The 21,541-nt window shown below is 36.1% G+C and overlaps 1 protein-coding gene across 1 annotated transcript in view; it reads right to left on the bottom strand.

The window, feature by feature from the left end:
• The window catches only part of LOC149528928 (Zn-dependent exopeptidases superfamily protein), a 184,700-nt gene that overhangs the window by 134,628 nt on the left and 28,531 nt on the right, over nt 1-21,541 (bottom strand). Inside the window, exons 4-6 of the mRNA XM_089811392.1 lie at nt 7,934-8,090; nt 7,618-7,695; nt 5,078-5,152 (exon numbers count right to left, since the gene is read on the bottom strand). Of these exons, the coding sequence (XP_089667518.1) occupies nt 5,078-5,152; nt 7,618-7,695; nt 7,934-8,090 (310 nt within the window). The remainder of the gene's footprint in view (nt 1-5,077; nt 5,153-7,617; nt 7,696-7,933; nt 8,091-21,541) is intronic.

Raw genomic sequence — 21,541 nt, 5'->3', positions numbered from 1 at the left:
TTGCTAAGAGAGGAAAATTATGATCCTGGGAAACGTGTATTGTATTCAGCACTATCAAGTGAATTATCAAGCAAAGCCTAGGTAATTGATAGTGGATCATCTTGACACATTACAGGATACAAAGAAGTACTAGACTCAATATCAGAAACAGTTAATGACGAAGTTACCATAGGTGATAACTCCACTCATCCTATCAAAGGATTAGGAACTGCACCTTGAAACTAAAATCAAGCATCTCTCTTCATCTCAAAAGAGTACACTATGTACCAAGAATCAAGAGGAATCTAATCTCTATTACAACACTTGAAGTGATGGACACAAAGTTGCATTCATGGATGGTAAAGTAATGACATGGTCTAAGAACTCTTCATTTAAGAAATCAAAGTTAATTGGTCAAAGAAAGGGATACCTGTATGAATTAAATACAGAACCTAGTCAACCTATTCAAGCCTTAATTCATGAAGCAACTGATATAAACGAAATGTGGCATAGAAGATTGAGACATCTAAACTTCAAAGCCATATCAACTATGGAAAAGATGGTTACTAGTTACCCTAAGTTGAATAAAGATCATTCAAGCATATGCAAAGGATGCACTCTAGGTAAGAACGCCAAAAGTCCATTTCAAGACAGCAATTGGAAAACTAACAATGTTTTAGAATTAGTCTCAAATTTATGTGGACCTATGTATGTTCCTTATCTTGGAGGATTTTGGTACTATATACTTTTTATAGATGATTTCTCTAGAAAAACATGGATTTACTTCTTAAAATGTAAAGAATCAGAAGAAATCCTTAAGAGATTTAAAGAATTCAAATCCTTAACTGAAAACCTATCATGACACAAAATTAAAACTCTTATGACTGATAATGGAAGGGAACATACTTCATATTTGTTTGAAGATTTTTGTAAAGAAGCAAGAATTAAGAGGGAGTATATTGTTCCTTATAACCCACATCAAAACGGGGTAGCAAAAAGGAAGAATATAACAATTATAGAAACAACAAGAGCTATGGTATTTGATCAAAATTTAGAATATTATCTTTGGGCAGAAGCCTCATATACTGTTGTCTATCTTCAAAACAGAAGTCCTCACTCCCACCTTAGAGATAAAACTCCTAATGAAGTCTTTTCTAAGGTTAAACCAAATATAAGTCATCTTAGATATTTGGGTGCCCAGTATACATACATGTTCCAAAAGAAAAGAGAACTAAGTTAGAACCCTCCGAGAGGAAAGGTATTTTGTCGAGTATAGTGGAACATCTAAAGCATATAGAGTTTACATACCTGGTCAGAAAAACATTGAACTTAGTAGGGATGTAATATTTGAAAAAGATTTAGCATTCAAAAGAGCCCTAAGTTCTGAAGATCCTACACATATACCTAGTTTTGAAGAAAATCATGAATCTGAGTTTCAAAGAGAGAACATTGAAGAAATTGAGGGTGAAATTCAAAATCTTAATCTTGAGGAAACTCAAAATCCTAAGAAAAGACCACTTTGGGCTATTAAGATTGTAGAGGAAGCACAAGACTTTGTTGCACCATCTGGAACCTTCAGAGAAAGCAAAAGACCTAAAAGATTTTCTAGCCATGCAGCAAACATGAGTGATTTATCTAAATCAGAACCAACCAATGTTTCGGATGCTATTAAACATACAACTAGAAAGGATGCTATGACGGAAGAATACCAATTCATTATTAAGAATGATGTTTGGAAAATTGTTCCAAGGCCTGAAGAAAAATCTGTTGTTTCTTCTAAGTGGATATTTAAAATCAAGCATGCTATTGATGGTAGCATTGAAAAATATAAAGTCAGATTCATAGCCAAAGGATTCTCTCAGAAGGAGGGAATTGATTATGAATAAACCTTGTCTCCAGTGGCCAGATACACCTCTATAAGAGCAGTCCTAGCTATTGCAGCATCAAAAGGATGGAAAGTATATCAGATGGATGTGAAAACAGCATTTATAAATGGAAAGATTATAGAAGAGGTATATTTGGAACAACCTTAAAGATTTGAAACTCATGATCCTAAAAATCTTTGTTTACAGACTCAAGAAAGCTCTCTATGGGCTTAAACAGGCTCCCAGGGCATAGTATGAAAGAATCGATACATATCTCACCAATTTAAGATTCTCTAAGAATGAAGCTGATCCAAATCTCTATTATAAAAGGAATGAAGATGATATGATAATTTTGATACTATATGTTGATGATTGACTAATAAGAGGTGATGCTCATCTTATAGATCAATGCAAGAAAAGATCTAATCAAAGAATTTGATATGAAAGATTTAGGAATCCTTCATTACTTCCTAGGACTGGAAGTATGGCAAAACTCTGACAGCATCATACTTAATCAAGGAAAGTATACATTAGACATCTTGAAGAGATTTGGATGTGGCACTGTAGACCGGTCTTCTCCAATGGAGACTAATCTACACAAACTTAATAAAATAGCAACAGAATCACCTTCCATAGATTCTACTCTTTATAGGCATATGATTAGGTCTCTTATGTACTTGGTAAATACAAGAACTGATATTTGTTATGTTGTTAATGCCTTAAGTCAATTTATGTGTGAGCCAAAGGAGATTCACCTAGTTGCAGTCAAACACATTATGACATACTTACAAGGCACTCTTAACCTTGGACTCAAGTATGAGAAAGTAGACTTGGACTTACATGGGTTCACAGACTCAGATTGGGCTAGAAGTGTTACTAATAGGAATGATATTATGGATATGCAGAAAGCAAGCATCAGTAGCACAGAGTTCCACAAAAGCTGAATACACTGCAGCAGCAATGGACTCTTGGGAAGCAATTTGGCTTAGAAAGTTACTTGTGGGATTATTTGGTCAACACATGAATCGTACTATTATTCACAGTGATAATTAGAGTTGCATCAAGCTTTCTATGAATCCAATTTTTCATGACAAATCCAAGCATATTGAAATTCCTTACCATTATGTAACAGATATGGTAAACAGAAAAACTGTCAAGTTAGAATACATTTGCACGGTAGATCAAATAGCAGATATTCTTATAAAACCTCTCTCTCAAGTGAAGATATATCACTTCAGAAAAAGACTCGGTATGGTTGAATTATAATACATTTGTATTCTTGTATTATTAATGAAATAATTTTGTGTTAAAATTATTATTTTCAGGCTATTGACTGTTATGGGCTTCACCATTTGTATTCATTATCTAAGAGGTGACGATCTCTGAGATAATGAATACTTGTATAAAAGACATTATAAGAGATGATGATCTCTGAGATAATGTACTGAACAGTAGAGAACTAATGTCAGATCTAGATGAGTTCAAGATCACATTGTGATATATACATTTCTTTGCCTATAAATCACAACTTGGATAAAAGAAGAATTTAATTATTCTCCGGATTTTATCTTGTGTGCTGAGAGATCTTAACTCGGGATCATATTGTGATATAGGCTTGTCAGTGTCTATGAGTCACAACTTGGATAAAGGATGAATTTAATCACTCTCCAAGTTTTATCCTATATATTGCATTCCATGCAATACTGTTATCACAAGTCTAAGTCATATCACAGGTATGGTAATATGACATAGTATCATGTGTTCAATGATACCACAAGCTTAGAAGATTCAGATAGATATAGAGTATCCATCTATGCTTATTCATCTTAATTGATGGTGTTAGATATGTTATCTCTTAGTATGATTATCAAGTTGAGAGGGAGTGTTAATTCTATATGAAGTAACTCTGGTATCATACTGATCTGAATCTGCAGATCAAACAAATCAATCTATGCATGAAATCCCTTAAGCGAACAGACCTATATAATTGTCATTTCCTTCATTGTAATCGGCGTCTTCTTGGGGCAATCTTGTTAAAGACTAATTTGATATTGTTGGTTAGTTTAATTACTAACTAAATGTCATCCTCAATAGATGCTGATTTCATGAAAGCAATTAAGGCCAACCTAGAGAGGGACATGTCCTTTCTAAGGATATGCCCCTTGGTTGTTATATTTATAAGGGGGGTGAATGTGGATAAAGAACACACATTGAAACATAAGTCTACTCTTTTAGCATTCACTGCCTCATACGATTTATAGCAGAAATGAATATATTATTACAGAACTATACATCACAGCAAGAATACTTAATATACCATCTGGTATTGATAAAGACCATCTTCAGCAAGAGTACAGGCATTATATCAGAACTGACCTATCAGAATTTGCAGAAACCTTACAACACTAAGCAAGGAACCACTCGCCCAATCCTGTCGACCATATGGTAGGGAGAACCAATTGTATCATTAACAATCAAAATAGGGACTCCTGTAGAAGGTTTTGATGGTTTTAGTTCTTTCTTAACTGGTATGGATCAGACAGGTGATAGATAGATGAAGGGTTGAATATTCTCTATGCTTATAATTTTTTTCATGGAGTCTCCTCAAGTAATTGAAAATCCAATCCTTTTCAATGCATTACAAAGCTAGATTAAAATCTAGAGGGAACTAACAAATTTTCAAAATGTTTTCCACAGAAATCAAGAGTTTCTGCAAGTGTTGAAATCTTCTATCGTGTTAGAAAGGCAAGAGATGAAATTAAAATGTTAACTTCAATGTGTTCTTCATCTGATGGTACAAGATGGATAATCTAAAATAATACAATTAGACACCCAAGATCTCATCAATTGATATATATCATGCATAACCATGTATCTTTTTTATTCTTGTTAACCCACATAACAATTTTATTTCTTTTAAATTGTATGTACTCAAGATTTTTCAATAGTGCCCTGAATTCAAAGTCCAACAATATTAATGCCATAATTTCTGCTATATACTTAGCAATTAATACCTCTTTCTATATAAAATGTGTTTTCATTCTAATATATTAGCAATTGATACCTTTTCACACCTCTAACGTCCTTCATTGTTCACATTTCCTAGTCTGTGGTTATGGACAATTCGTAGTATAATTCTTTCAGTTCACAAAAACAGGAATGTGAAAAGTTGTCAAAAATTGAAGGATCAAAAATAGATATTACTAACCAGAAAAAAGGAAATAGCACTTTACCTGGGATAATATTTGTGCAGATGGATGCTTAGCCACACAAGCAAATGTTTCCACTATCCAAGGATCAGGACCACCCTGCTTCAAACCAAGAATGTCCTTGCTGTTTAAAACTTCATAAAGAATAAATATAAAACATTGGGATCAAGTGAATTATAACCCTGCTTTGGTTGTAATAATAAGATCAAAACACAAAAATTGATGTATCTAGAATCACAGTCTGATGCATAAAACATCAATGACTATCTAAATAATATGATAAAAGAAATTGAGCCATGATCTCAAGAAAGAAATATGAAATGCAAAATATATTCAAACTAAAGCACCACCAAGCATGACAATTAAAATTCTAAAAACAACAGTATCGCAACAGAAATGAAACTGATTTCTAAAAGGAAAACCAAGCAAGAAACAAGGCTAAAAGGGTGTGCAGATCAAATCATGTAAGTTCTGTATTATATATTCTATAGATTTCCACAACAACTCATGAATTGTATATTTGTATTACAAGATTGATAACAAGCTTCTAGGAAATTCTATTAATGACATCAGCGTCAAACTACAAAATAGTAACTCCTCAATCAAAAAGAAGTCAAAACTAGTGTGCATACAATGGAATGACCTTGATCCTTTACTTAAGAACATTTAAAATTAGTAAACCAAAAATATCAGTACACTATAAATGATGAACCTTACAAAATGTTTGCCATTACACATGTTACAAGTCCGTCAAATTTCGATGACCTAATAAATTTATCCTTTACCTTCCTAAGCTGCCAATAAAAGGTGAATCCCAATCCTGATCATCTGCAAAACTATCCAATTGGGGTAAGATTATTGCCTTTCAGCTAGAGGAAAAGATATGGTTTCAAGAACAGAAGTAACTTCTACATGACCTTGTATCCTATCAATTGAATTTTTTTCACTTTAACTTTCAACAAGCATCTAGTTCGCCAACAGGATCCTCCTGTTCAAGGGTCAATCCATGTTTGTTGTGCAAGATTGAACAAACAAAGGCATTACAGTCAATAGATTAAGATCTGTTATTCATTCATTCCTCCTGTTTATAATGCAATTCATCAGGCCGATTGCCTTAGAATTCCCGTCAGATGTTAAATTTCAACAAAAGCTGTAGGAAATTTGTTTTCCTATATCCTTGGGGAACTCTAATCAGAATTGAGGGTGCTTCTGAGAAACCTGATCAGCTTCCCTTTCATATCCCAAACAGATTGGGGGTATTTGAGGTGTATTATAAATCTCAACTTGTTTAGTACATGCATTAGGGGAAAGAGCAATGGCATGTGGTACCGGCATCTGCTATCATCTTGCTTTAGAAAAGAGATGCAAGACAGAATTTTAATAGGATAACTTCCTGCTGTGCCTAAGAGCACTGAATAACTTTCAAAATAATCCAGCTATGCATATTAAGTCAAGATTAATTGTTTCTAATTGATAACAACTCTGTCTGTTGCTGCAGAAGCTTAGATTTTAGATTTTCTTGCTTTCATAAAACAAGTCTTTGGTCTTGGAATTTCTGATGCTCGGATGATGTAACTACCATGCTTGCTGGTGTAACATTCAATACATTTCTTGAAAAGAATTGTTGAAATTTCTTGGGATTACAATTCTAATAAATCCAATAAACAGTTTTCAAAGATTAATGAAGAATTTATAGCTTTCTTTCCAAAGGGTATACAAAGCATCATGAAATTAAACCTATCCTTTCTCGTCCAGAAAAGATGGAAGCAAAATTAACAAATGTAAAATTCTCCCAAACATAAATGAAATATCTGGGACACATAAATTCATTAAGAGGTTTTGCGATGAAGCAAGAAATAGGATCTCAAAGCTGGAAAGCTCAAGTAGGGGTTATTAGTAAAATGAGTTTATTCAGTATACAAAATTTTTATGGCAATTATTTTTACAGAGGATTCCATTACAATGAAATAAGGCCATGATCATCATCTAGAGACAATAATGTACACATAGGATAGGTTTAATGAGATAAGGATAGTTTTCGTGACCATAAGTAATAGAGAAAATTACACAACACCTGACCCCAACATGATTTTGACATTTTGTGAAAACTTGTATGGGTATGCATTGATCACTGCACACTAATGTAAAGCTCAAAGAAAAAGGATTTCAATTTATTTTAAGATATATGGTATTTTAGAGCAAAAAGTTAACACTATTACACATGAAATGAGAAGCACATACAAATAGTGAAATCACAAAAAAAAAACCTAAATGGCAAATATAGGCAAACGCTAGAAAGCAGAATTCAAAGGGCACAAATGCAAGGAATCAGTGGATAAATTATTCAAAACTAAAGCACATACTAACACTATCTTTAATCTCGCTTTGAATATAGTAAAGGATGTAATGTTTGAAGCTCAATAATAAACCCATTCATAACATGGAACAGCAGTCACGATTATATCCTCTCTTGTTTCCTCTATGTGCTCTTATATGGATATACTTGACAATAATGCATACAATTCAACAAATTGCACTACATCAAATTAATCAAATTCACAAACCTGAAACAAACTGGACTTGCCTCCTATACCCATAGCTTCCACATCAACAACAGTTCTAACTGTGGAATTCCATGGATGCTGCAAAACAGTATACACTGCACAATTTATTTCTCAATCAGACAATTAAAAAATGAAAATCTATTATCAGCAATATTTACAAAAAACGAATGCTATGGTCACACAAGAAATATTTTAAGTTCAGCAGGAGAACTGTGTCAATATCTAGAAGAAATAAAATTTCAAGGCAATTTGTCATCTAGTCTTGATTCATCCTAAAGGATATAATAAATTAAAATAAGCATTTTTAAAATCGGACCTGTGTAATAAAGCTGTGTGCCCCATCCAAACCTTCTTCTTCACCAGTATTGAACAAAAAAATAACAGAATGTTTAAACCCATGAGCCCAATGTGAAAGTCCTCGAGCAAGCTCCAACATCACAGCTACGCAGGAGCTACAGTCTCCTGCACCCTCCCTGGAATGTATCTAATCAGCAGAAGATCATTTCAGAAATAAAAAAATGTTTTTAATCACCCTATTATTTAAATCGAAGCAAGTTAATGCATCATTCCTAGAATAATGTCAGGTTCAAATAAATATTCACACTCAAGTAACAAACAATTCATGTTAGTATTGAGCAAGAATAATTTCTTTGGGTGATGTAAAAATAACAAACTTCAGAAATTTCAAATTTTGAGAAACATCAAGATACTTCAGCTACTGCATCTCAATATCTTTTGATGTAGCGACTTCAATTTACTTCAAAAAAATCCCAGATTGATACCATTATGAGACACAAGTCAAGTCAAGTACCATTGAGCGGAAAGCCCCATAATTATGTGGAGAAAGATCATAGTCCAGCAATATCAAAAACACTAGTATTCTGGGGTTTCTACATTGGTGGACATAAAGAATATTTCCAGTCTCATAAAAATGGTAGGATGGTGTATCATGAGGCCATAGTTACCTCAATTTTAAGGCATAAAATAATAATGTAATAACATGCTAGGTCATACTTCCGATCTGTGTTGCAGGGTTCGCACCCGAAGCAGGTGCGTCTGTGGGCGCAGGGTGGGTGTGCAGAAGGTGCACAACCAGCCCTGTGGGTGCACAGGCACACCTGTGGGGCCAGTTTACAAAAGTGGGTCCAAAACTCATTCAAAAAGCATTTTTTTGTACTAATCCCTAAAAAGGCTCAATATGAGGCCTTCAAACACAAAAGCATTTCATTTTAACCTCTTATTTTGCTCTCACCATTTTTTCTCTCCATCTTGGCATTTTGAATGGAGGTGAACAACTTCAAAGGAGATCAATTGTAGAGTGTGAAATAGCTTCCACAAAGGCTTTTTAAGTGTTTAATATATGCATTTTAACCCTTCTCTTCAGTGATGAGTCGTTTCAAGTTCGTGAAGAAGTTTTTCATATATGTTTTTTTCATTTTGATATAGATTGTAACAATTGCTAGTAGTCAAAGTTCAGTCGGTGGCGAGGGAAGTCAATAATTCAAAATTGATATTGGATCTCCTTAATGGAGACATAGCGCAAGCATTTCACAAGTTCCTAAAAGTGGGGGATTTATTTGGAAGTGTACTTTTGGTAATGTACAATACAATAGCTCTTATTACTGATAGAAACTTCATTTTATGGGCACAGTGGTAAAGGGATTAATGTGTGAGGGACTGGATAAGAAAGAGTAGTCTCATATACAAATAGAAGGATTTATAAAAGAACAAGGAGATGCCGACAAATTGATTGCAATAGGAAAACGAAGTGGTTATAATTTCGGAAAGGGAAAAAAGAATGACATTATCCACTCAAACAGTTGCATCCTCCAAAGATCCCTTCTTGCTTATGCCCTCTATGGAAGATGAGGATGAAGAAATCCCCACCTACAAGAGAGGTCCATTGGAAAGGGCATTTATAATGGGAGCAAGAGATATTGTTGAAGAAAAAATTGCATGTTGCATCTATGCCAAAGGTCTTCCATTCAACTTGATGAGATCGCCATATTAGCAAGACATGTTGTCAGCAACAAATAGTGCACCTCTTGGTTTCACGAGTCCTGGGTGTCAAAATTTGTGTACCACCTTATTGCCAAAAGAGAGGAAACCTATAGAGGCCCAACAAAAACCAACTAGAGATTCTTGGATTGAAATAGGTGTATCTATTGTTTTCGATGGATCGAAAGATTGGAAAACCCATCCATAGATCAATGTTATTGCAGTGTACCCCAAAGGGGTAATATTTTTTAGGGCTGTTGACTGTGAAGGGGAAGTGAAAGATGCAGAGTTCATTTCCAAGATTCGCATTGACTCGATAGAGATGGTGGTTAATGATAGTGTGGTCCAAGTAATTATGGACAATGTAAAATTTTGCAAGGCTACAAGTGCTTTGGTAGAGGCAAAATATGAGCACATTTTTTGGACACCGTGTACTCCCTAAATTTGGTGATGCAAGCGATTGGCACCCAAATAGTGGGTGAAAGAAATATACCAGTAAGACAAGGAGTTTGTGACAAGCCACTGTATGTCACCAGCACTTTACAGAAATTTTTCAAGATTGGAATTGCTGAAGGTAAATTTTATTTATTTAGTTTCATTTATGTCATGTTTTAAATGATTGTACAAAACAAATTGTGTTATTTACATATTTTAAATGTGTTACTGACTTACTATTGACATGTTCTTAGGGTGTTGAGACTCGATTGGCATCTCACACAATTGTTCTAAGACAACTTGTGAAAGTGAAAGAGGCATTAGGTCAAATGGTTATTAGCAACCAATGGGGTATATGGAAACAATCAAATTCAAGAGGGCCCAAAAGGACAAGGCATTGATCTTGGATGTATTGGAATTCATCAAACCTATCATGTCTATGCTTTGGTTTGTTGATACAGTTGAACCATGCTTGGAGGATGTATATGATAGCATGCACACAATGTTGGAGAAAATAAAAGTGGTAATGCAAAGGAGAGTGTAATCCTGAAGACACCATTTACAAAAGGGTGGAAGCAATTTTCCTTCATCATTGAAACAAGATGACCGTGCCATTATACCTACTTGTAGATGCCTTGTCTCTACGGTACTATAGCACACAAGTACTTTCTATCCCATGAAGAGTACCACCATATAGAGATTGAGAAGTTTCTAATGGTTACAAGCGGGCATTTAGTAGACTCTTCAATGATCCAAAAGTGGAAATAATTTGGAATGTTTGTTTGAGCAAACAAATACCCTTTATGATGTGAAAGACCAATCCAAATTGGGTGTTATTACATGGTGGTACCTCCATGGTTAAGAGTTTATGTACCTCCAACCTCTTGCACTCAAGATAAAGTACCAGATATTATTAACAAGTTGAAATAACAACGAAGCCAAGGTATCTTATCCTCTTGAGAAAAATCTCATGTATGCTAAAAAAGTGAGAGAGAATATAGGTGATTCCAAGGCCCTTTTTAATCAAGTCCTTCCAATCTCTCATTTTTTTGGATAAAGTACTTTAATTTCAATGGAAAATGTAATGGTGTTTGATGAATTTACATGGATCGCACTTTGTGCATCTTGTTGATTATAAGTTGCAATGTAAAATTAGTTGAAGCCCCTATTCTATGGATGCTTAACTTCGACCATTAAATATGCATTGTTTGTTACGATGGTGTACATTATGATATGAAAAATCTTTGCATAACCCTCAGAAGATTGCACCAATTCTTCCAGAGTTGTAGTTGATCTTGGCGAAGTAGCGCTTGGTTATTTGGGATTTGTCCATCAGACCAGTATCATTGATATCATTGTGCTTACAAGTAGACTTAGAGCCTTCTAACCCTATCCCCTTTTACTTTCAGTATGTCAATTGTTTCATTCAAGGAAGAAGTGTCACAAGATTGTAATATCCGATAAAGAAGTTCCAATCAGTATTGTAGAGCGATTCAAATGTAAGTCCCTTGGTGTTACCAACAAATCACAACAACCACTAAGGTTATCCAGATGTCAAGACTTGACTAAAAAAGGCCTTGGAACTGCCTATATTGTCTTTCACTTTCTTGGGATACACAAGATTTTCCTCAAGAGAGGATAAGATACCTTGGTATTTTATTTTATGTAGGTGGGGTCACAAAACAGCATCAACACCCTCCATAAATAAATCATTAAATATTTGTGTAAATTTTGGAGCACTATTAATTTTATCAACCAAAAATTAAGTTGAAGCTAAATCTTTTCATGTATCTACTTTCCAGATTCTATTTAATGAATTCCCAATATGAAGTTATATCTTGTGGTGGACACTGGCTTCAAACTTGCAATGTGGGAATATAACATACACCCATTTATATTTGTCATTTCTCTAGTAGATAGAGAAGTGATTACTTCCATGAATATACATAACATTAGGGGATAAGGACATTATTCCTACTAGAAAGAGTGGATATTCCTCTCCTACCTTCATGGTTTAAAAGAAATATACATCTTCACAAATGCTCCCAAACTACAAACACTTAAATAAGGTTGCACTCAAAGATAAGTCCCTAACGATTTTTATTGATGAACTATTGGATGTGCTGCATGGTCTAATCATGTTGACCATATTAGATCATTGTATAGAGCACACACACACATATGTGAAAGAGGAGAATATGCACAAAACAATGTCAATAACCCTTAGAACCACTACAAATCACTGGCAATGGCATTTGGCCTCATTAATGCTCCTTTTACATTTAAAATTCCCATGTGCTCTTATTGTAGCGCTAGAAGGGAGTCAAATTTCTTATTTGAAATTCTAAGAATACGTAGTGAACTAACTTTAAAGCTTGATAAAATATTTGCGCATAATATATGACAAATATCTCATAATTGCTTTGGTTCAATATTTTAATTTTTTGTGGTGGCTCAGTAATAATATTGGGACGACTAATGCCATGAGATATTAAAGTTATTAATATTGTGTTGCAGATGCAAGGATGCTACAACATTAATCCATGGCAACATTGTTCAAGGAAGTGTTGGTTTAGACTACTTAATGACATCCGAGAAGGAACAAGCCTTAGAAAATTATAAAATTTAAGCCTTTTGTGACTTTTCTGAAATTCTTCTCCGATTGCACTTTAGAATTCATTGTAGGTCGAAATTTGCCCTTCTTATTGGCACGCCTACCGAATTTGGTCCTACCCTTTTCTACAAGTTCATTTTCATTTGTCCAAATCATGGAAAGATGCTTTCCTCATTAGATTTTCAATTTTTCCCTAGGCAAAGGGAAGGATTGTTGTTGATAGTTTTTACCATTTTTGCTAGTCAATCCCTCCTGAAATCCTTTATTTTCCTTTGGCAAAACCCTAGCTAGGGTACCGAAATGATTATGACAAGATGGAGGTGTATTGTTCTTGTAAATCACCTCCCATATTTGGTATTAAGGAAAATGCCCATTTGTTTCGCATGTTTTAAGTCATTTGTAATTTTGCAGTTTGCTGATTTTGTTGCATTTGCAGAGCAGAAAGCCATTTTAATTCTAATGTTTTTAGAACGGTACAATATAGTAATTTAACAAACATTATAATATAAAACTTAAAATATTTTTAAATTTTAATTTATAAATTTACAAATAAGAAATATATAAAATATTACTATATTAAAGCTCGCCATATAGTTTGGGGAGTTTGGCATCCATTGTGAGCTTATAATATGTGATTATTTCCTTATTGTCAATGTCTCCATTCAAAAGTGAAAGGTGCCGGAAATGAGACTCACTAAAAAAACTACACGAATATATAAAAATTAGAAGCAATTTAGTGAATAGTATGGTTACCATTTCTTTCCACTATTTGGTCGCGTAGTGTTATCCTTAGATTCATTTAATATCTTCGATGTACAGTATATTGTGGACTTGTACCATCGATATTTTCTATATTTTAATTGGATCAATGTTATACTTTCTAGAAACGACAAAGACCTAGGGCCGAACCTTTCCTTAGACAGGCAAAGTACACATACTTTGTTTATAGCAGTGTCCATAAATCCATTTGATAGTGGAAATTTCAACTATTTATGACAGAGAAAAATGGAAAGTCATTCCCGACCTCTTTCATTTCTGGCAAAAATCTAAGTCGCGCTCATTCATGTTTTCCCTCTAGGGTTTACAGAGATTACTTGGACACATACGTAAAGTACTCAACAGTGGATAGAAAGATAATATAACAGCATTGCATTCATCAACTCATTGCTACATACAGGTTTCTCCATACAAGTGTGTCTCGTTCAAGAGAGAAGTCACAATGGATATCACATATTATACGGTTTGCATATACGGTTTGATATGAGGCAAACCGTCGCATCCGTATAACTTCCTCAAACGAACCAACCGTCTAACTACCCATTTTCCTGACAACATTATCCCCCAAAAAAGAGAAGTTATCTCCTAGCAACTCAAAACTAACAAAATAGGAGACAACTATACAAATATATCAAGAAAAAGGAGACTAAGGGGGAGGTTGCGTCCTTGGAGTGTTCAACAACTAGCGCAGCTCGTAGACCTGATTTGTGTGGATGCGCAAATCCTTTTGAGTCCTCGTGTTGACCTCTACTACCTCCTTCAGCAAGAGTGTTGCCTCCATGACCTAAGCTTCCCTCTACGTACAAGTTGCTTTAGCCTCTTCTAACCCCTTTTCCACCAACTTCTTAACCCATAAGAGCATTGCTCACTCTGTCGCCCAAGTTGCCTATTGGCTAGCCAAATGAGTAGCTAGCTCTGGAGATCTTTCTGTAGAGCATGGACTTTCTTTGTGGATTCCTCTTATCATTGCTTCTCTCGAAAGAGTCATCATCCAAGGACTTACTCTTCTTTGAGGTTTTGCACTCGCTTTCCAAGTCCATTGCACAGTTATACGCACTCTCATATGATGTCAGAGGTGCGATCTTCATCTTTTTTCGAATGAAGGCCTTTAGTCCTTCGACAAACCACCGCTTCTTCAGTTCATCGACTGGGCAAATGCCATCTTTCCGATTAACTCCTTCAATCCTCAAATATAGGCCCTAATAGATTCAATCTTTGCTTGCTTCGTGCTATAGAATTCAGAAAGGATCTCATTATCATCTCTCAATAATTTGAGCTCTATTTGAAATTCTTTCTTTACATCTACCCATGTTGTCATGTGAGTTTTGTCTACATCGGAGTACCAATTGATGGCTCATTCCCTTTATGTTGTAGGGAACTGCTTGATCCACTCGTCCTCATCGGTGATTCTGTTGGCCGTCCATATGGTTGGGGGGGATGATGTTGTCGAGAAAATGGGTAGTTAGACAGTTGGTCCGTCCAAGGAAGTTATACGGATGTGACGGTTCACCTCACATCCCCTCGGACACTATACATATGCACTTCTCTCTTGAATGAGACACTTGTATGGAGAAACCTATATGGAGCAACGAGTTGATGAATACAATGTTGTTATATTATCTTTCTATCCATTGTTGAGTACTTTACGTATGTGTGCAAGTAATCTTTGTTAACCCTAGAGGGAAAACATTTGACATCATTGCCCATTGAAACTGGGAAATAACAAAATGAGTGGATAAATGGGATTACCATTTGAGGAGAATCGGAATGCGAGGACCAATGTAGTATAATTATAATATTATATATATATATATGACATATATATCTAAGGGCGAGGGCCCTAGCTCGATTGGCTAAATCTTCTCTGTTGCAGGGGGTTGGTCACGAGTTCTAGTCTCCCCCGTCCCCGTGGTACCGGTGGGCATGTCGCACCAGCACTACCAGTCACATTAAAAAGTTTACCCAGCGCACTGCAGTTTATAGGGGGGGCTATGCTGCACTCGATTCCTGCAGTCTAAAAAAAAAAAAAAAAAAATTGTATCTTACAATTAAATCAATCCGACTATAGCTATAATCTTAACAACCACCACCCTTGCAACAATCAGTGGTGATAGCCACAAATAAGCAAAAATTGCCCAAATTCACGGCCAGGCAAACGAGGATCATGTCCGGCATTGCCCGACCTGCGAAACCATATGGACGGACCAACCGTCTAACCACTCGTTTTCCCGACAACAATTCATTTCTGTCTAAAGTTGTGCCTATTCCTTCCGCGGATATTGATCAAAACATAGTCCAGGAAGATGTTGAGGATGTTTTCATAAGCAAAAATGGGAAAATACAGAAATTTAATTTTTCGGTATTTTCTATGTTCTAGTATTTTGCATTTTCGGAGGCCTCTGAGGCATTTATGGGCTTCGGCATGCCAAAAAATTGGAGCAACGCTAAAAACTTTAAACACTAAATGTAGAACTTTAGAAGATCTTTCTAGAAATTCTGAGGTTTGTGATTCCAAGCTACAAGTAGAAAGTTGACTTCTACAAGTAGACGTAATTTTTGATATAGATTTTTGTAACTTTTATAGTTGTTAGAGTTTATTTTGTAATTAATTAGCTTGTGGACTTTTCAGTTTCATTTCTAAGGGATAATAGTGACCCTTGGGATCCATCAAACTTGTATAAACTCTATTTTCGAAATGAATGGATCACTTTTTGGCTTGCAAAAACATCTACTGTTGTATTTTAATTGCTTTCAATTAAGTCACAATACTGTAGGTTCTACACCAGGTATTGTAATCTGAATTCCTAATTTAGATTAGTGGTATCAGAGCTTGTTCGCTCCTGTATGTCCCATCGTACGTGGTCAGCTTATCGAAGGTTGGGATTGGCCACAAGATATCTCTTAGATTATCTTCCTTGAGACACACACGGTCACAAATGGAAAAACAACCACCTGAGGGGATGGATGAATCCTTCAAAACACTAGTGGAAGAGACATTAAATAAACAACGTGAAGAAATGATGTAGCAAGTTTTACGGATGCTTGAAAAATGAGAGCTACAAGCTAGTCCAAGCAATTCAAAATTTGGTGGGCAAACCCTATTCAAGGTGCAGGTAAATTTTGCTATTCCAACTTTTCAAGGGAAAATTGATGCAGATGTTGTTGATAACTGGTTGTCCAAATTGGAGAGGTACTTTTGTGTTAATAATTTCTCAGATATTGAAAAGATAACCTTCACCCTCCTCAAAGCTGAGAATCATGTGAAGTTGGCATGGGAGGTACACTTAACAACTGAAGAAACCCAAGAAGCTCAAGATGAACATGAATTTTCTATGCTATTTGATGGAAAACCCCCATGGGAAGAATTTGTAGAGCATATAAAACAAGACTATTACCTTGAGGGTACCTATGAACAAAAATATATGCAATGCCAATTACTCCGACAAAAGAAAGACCAATCAATTTAGGAGTACACCAACATATTTCATGCTCTCTCTACAAAGCTTAGCATGAAAGACTCAGAAAAACATCGAGTTCTGAAGTATAAGAGTGGTCTTCATAGATACATTCAAATTGAAATGGATTTCTTGAATATAGAAACATTGTCTAGTGCTTTCAAATATGCATAAAAAATTGAGAAGTTCAACTTCAAACAAAAAGGGAGGAGGGAAAATCCACTGACCAACAAATGGAAAGGTGAAGGTAATAAGCCAATGGGAAAACAAATAGCCAAGGAACCATCTCCAAATTCACAAGCAAAAAAATATTGGGGTAAAGAAAATAGGGCAAGAATCAAGTATGTGGCATGCACTATGAAGTCCATAAAAGTCTCTCTCATAACACTAAAGATTGTAGAACTATAAAGAATTTAATGATGGGAACCCATGAAGAAGCTATTGAACAATTTTGGAAAACAAAAGGAGGATGAACAAATCATTGAGGCTGACACATAAGCCACAGTGACCACTGCAAAGTTATTTGCTCGTGATGATGAAGAGAGATTATTCCATTCACAAATGTGGGTAGGAGGAAAAGCTTTGCATTTTGTTGTTGATAGTGGTAGTCAAAAGAATTTGATATCTTCTAAGACTATAAACAAATTGAATCTAAAGACAACATCGCACCCACAACCATATTCTATGGGGTGGGTGAGCCAAGGGCAAGATATTCAAGTAAACAAGCAATGTCGTCTTTCATATTCCATAAAACCATTCAAAGATGATGTGATCTATGATGTAGCTCCTCTTGATGTGTGTGATATTCTGTTGGGGCAGCCATACATGTATCAACATATGGACTGTAGGAGTCAAGGCCACGAAGTGTGATAATGAAACTAGGTGGTGAAAAGTACCAGATTCTAGAGATAAGTCCTGCAAACTCTGCATCTTTGATTAGTGCAAAACAATGTAGGAGGTTAATAGCCCAAACTGGGACATTTGTGTTATTAATGATCTGTCCTAAGGAACAAAAGAAAAATGTGTAATTCTCATTCCATGGTGTCCATCACAACAAAACAACAAAGATAAATGGATTAGATTTTAACAAAATACCAGAATGTGTTTGAGTTACCAACAGGTGTACCCTCACATTGTCAAGTTAGACACTGTATTGATTTGATATCAAGAACCTCATTGCCTAATGAGCCAGTATATAGTACTACGAAGTAATTTGTAAAATACTTGCTTGTTATTAACAGAGACCGAGAAGTCATTATATACAAAAGAATGGAACGATGTTTCCTTAGGAAACAATCGTAAAGAATAGAAACATTATATTCTAGCAAAAAGAAAGCTAAAAAAGCTACAGCAAACTAAATATTTACAATACATTGATTAACTAATAATAGACGATTATCTATTATCGTAATACACTCCCTTAATGGTTAATCTATCTACAACAACACCAAGCTGTCCTCTGAATTTGACAAACTTGTCAGGACCAAGAGGCTTGGTGAGAATGTCTGCAATCTGATCTGTGGTAGGAACATACTACAAATCTATTGGCCCATCTTCAACCAGTTGTCGTATGTAGTGACAATGAACATCCACATGCTTGGTTCATTCATGGAAGACAAGATTTTGTGCTAACTTAATAACGCCTTCGTTATCAACAAACAGATAGTCGGTCTTGCCGGTGACATCTACATATCCCCAAGCATCTGACGAAGCCAAACAACTTCACATCCTACCTTAATGGTCCCTCTGTATTCGGCCTCTCTAGAGGAGAGAGAAACTGTCTACTGCTTGTCACTGGTCCATGTGACAGCACCAAATCCCAAACTGAACACATATTCAGAAGTTGACTTTTTATCATCAACAAAGTCTGCCCAATCTGAATCTGTGAACCCACTGAGTCTAGGATTAGAACTTCGAAAGTACAGAAGTCCATAATCTGAAGTTCCCTTCACATAATGAAGCACACGTTTTGCGGACATCCAATGATCAGCCTTGGGAGCTGTCATAAAGCGTGAGATATAGTTGACTGCGAAGCTGATATCAAGCCTAGTAACAGAGAGGTGGATGAGGTTGCCTACTAGTTGCTTGTATGTAGTATCATCAACGGAAGGAGAATCAAACTTTGCGGATAACTTGAGACCTTTCTTCATAGGTGTAGATGCAAGCTTGCAATCTTGCATACAGAATTTGTCTAACAGAGCCCTAGCATATTTGGACTGAGAGATGAATATACGAGAAGACTATTGCCAAACTTCAACACCTAAGCAATAATGCATGAGAGATGAATATATCAAAAGATTGGCATAAATTATGTTTGATTTCCTGAATCAAAGATGTCGAACTGCTAGTGATGATCAAATCATTCACATAAATCACCAGGAGGATGATGTCACTGTCAGTAGTCTTAATGTACAAATTTGAGTCTGAAGAACTCCTCTGAAAGCCTTGATCACTGACGTACTTACCAATTTTTATGTATCATGCCCGAGGGGCCTGTTTCAAGCCATAGAGAGCATTTATCAATCTGAGAACCTGGTGGTCTTTACTAGCAACCTTGAAACCAGGAGGCTGCATCATGTAAACCTCTTCGTGGAGATCACCATTCAGGAAAGCACTCTTGACGTCCATCTGATGGACCTTCCAACCAAACTGTGTTGTCATTGCTAGGACTAATCTAATGGTGCTCATCTTTGCAGTAGGAGCAAAGGTCTCCTCATAATCAATGTCATGACGTTGAGGAAAGCCCTTCGCAACTAAATGAGCTTTGTACTTATCCAAAGTACCATCAAGATTTGTATTTGATTTTGTAAACCCATTTGCAGCCAATGAGTTTCTTCCCTAGTGGAAGATCAGAAAGGACCCAGGTGTTGTTCTTCAACAAGCTCTGTTGTTCAGATGTCATGGCCTGTTCCCACTCTAGAATTCCTTTAGCCTCGGAATATGTTTGAGGTTCAAACACACTATGAATGTTGGCCATGAGATCAAAGTTAACAGACTCTGTAGGTTTTCTCTTTTTCCGAGCAGTTCTTCCATCAATGAGCTCATCATCATAAAGATCAGCAAGTGTCTTAGCCCACCACTTAGGTCGAAGAGGAGAATGACCAACATTAGTATCAGGAGATGCTTGGTGATCAAGTTCCACATCAGAAGAATCTGGATCAAACTCAAGTGAAGCATCTACAAATCGAGGTGATCCTGCAGAAGAAGCTGGAGGTGTTTGTACAGGGATCACTAGTATAACTGGAGCTGCAGGAGCTACTGGAGACCTCCCGTTAGGTGGACCTAATGGAAGCCTAACTCCCAAATCATGAGCCTTCATACGCTAGTCTGTTGGATCAGGAGCAGGAGAAACATGCATGAATTGTCCTTGTTGCTCATCAAAGACATCACAATTGTACAGGAAACGAGATATCTCAGTGTCGATCAAGCAGTAGGCTTTGTGAAGACTATTCTATCCAGCAAGCATGAGTTTCTGACTCTTGGCATCCAACTTGGTGTGTAACGCATCAGAGATCCAAACAAAAGCAAGGGAGCCAAAAACCTTCAACTAGCTGATTCTAGGCTTGCGACCTGACCAAGCCTCTTCCAAAGTTTTACCTTTGACCGCCACCGTGGGTGACCGATTCAAAAGATAAACTGCAGTGTTGAGTGCTTCTATCCAGAACTTATTTGGAACATTTTGTGTTCGAGCATGGATTAAGCCATCTTGGTGATTGTTTTGTTCCGTCATTCAACTACATTGTTTTGTTGTGGTGTGTGGGGTGTGGTTAACTGGTGTTTGATGCTATGAGTATCCAAGAAGCTAGAGAAGTCATTAGAACGAAATTCTCCCCCCATTGTCTAATCTAAGAGTAATAATAGATTTCCCAGACTCTTTTTCAACAAAGGGTTTAAACTTCTAAAATACAAGAAATGCATATGATTTCTTTTTAAGGAAATACACCCACATTTTTCTACCGAAATCATCAACAAACAACAAAAAATACCTGGACCCGAGAACAAAAGGAGTGGTCATTGGACTGCAAATATCGGCATGAACAAGCTGAATTACCTGAGAAGTTTGCCATGAATCGCCACTAGTGAAAGGTGTGCGATGTTACTTCCCAGCCTGGTATGCATCACAAACTCCAAAGTTGTTGAGTCTAAATATCTGGCAATCCAAGAACAAGCTCATCTCGAGCAAGCTGAAAGAGATAATGCACATTTAAATGCCCATATCGTTGATGCCAAAGTGTGCTAACAGAAGACCATCGAGCAGCCATAGCTAAGTCCTGAGAATCACCATTATCAGTAAGTTGGAAAAGACTATGATACTCAAGACCTACTGCAACAGTAGATTGAGTCGCCTAATTACTGATGGTGCACTGATGTGAATTGAAGGTGACATCCAAGTGTGGAGAATGTCGCAGCAACTGACTGACTAAGAGTAGATTTAGTTCCATCCCTAGAACATAGTACACATCAAGGAAAATGAGATTCCTCCCAACAAGCTAAATCTGAATGTTTCCTTTGCTGACAACAGTGTACTCTTCACCGCCACCAAAAATAACAAAATATGTGTAAGGCTTGTAGTTAGTGAACCAATCTCTACGATGGGTGAAGTAACGAGAGGCACCTGAATCAATGTATTAGGCAGAAGACTTGA

This window comes from Cupressus sempervirens, chromosome 11, assembly GCF_028749045.1.
Source record: "Cupressus sempervirens isolate cs-2001-9-10 chromosome 11, ASM2874904v1, whole genome shotgun sequence".
In the NCBI taxonomy this organism is placed as follows: domain Eukaryota; kingdom Viridiplantae; phylum Streptophyta; class Pinopsida; order Cupressales; family Cupressaceae; genus Cupressus; species Cupressus sempervirens.
Note: the sequence above shows the minus strand (reverse complement) of the source record. Positions and strands in the feature narration are given on the sequence as shown.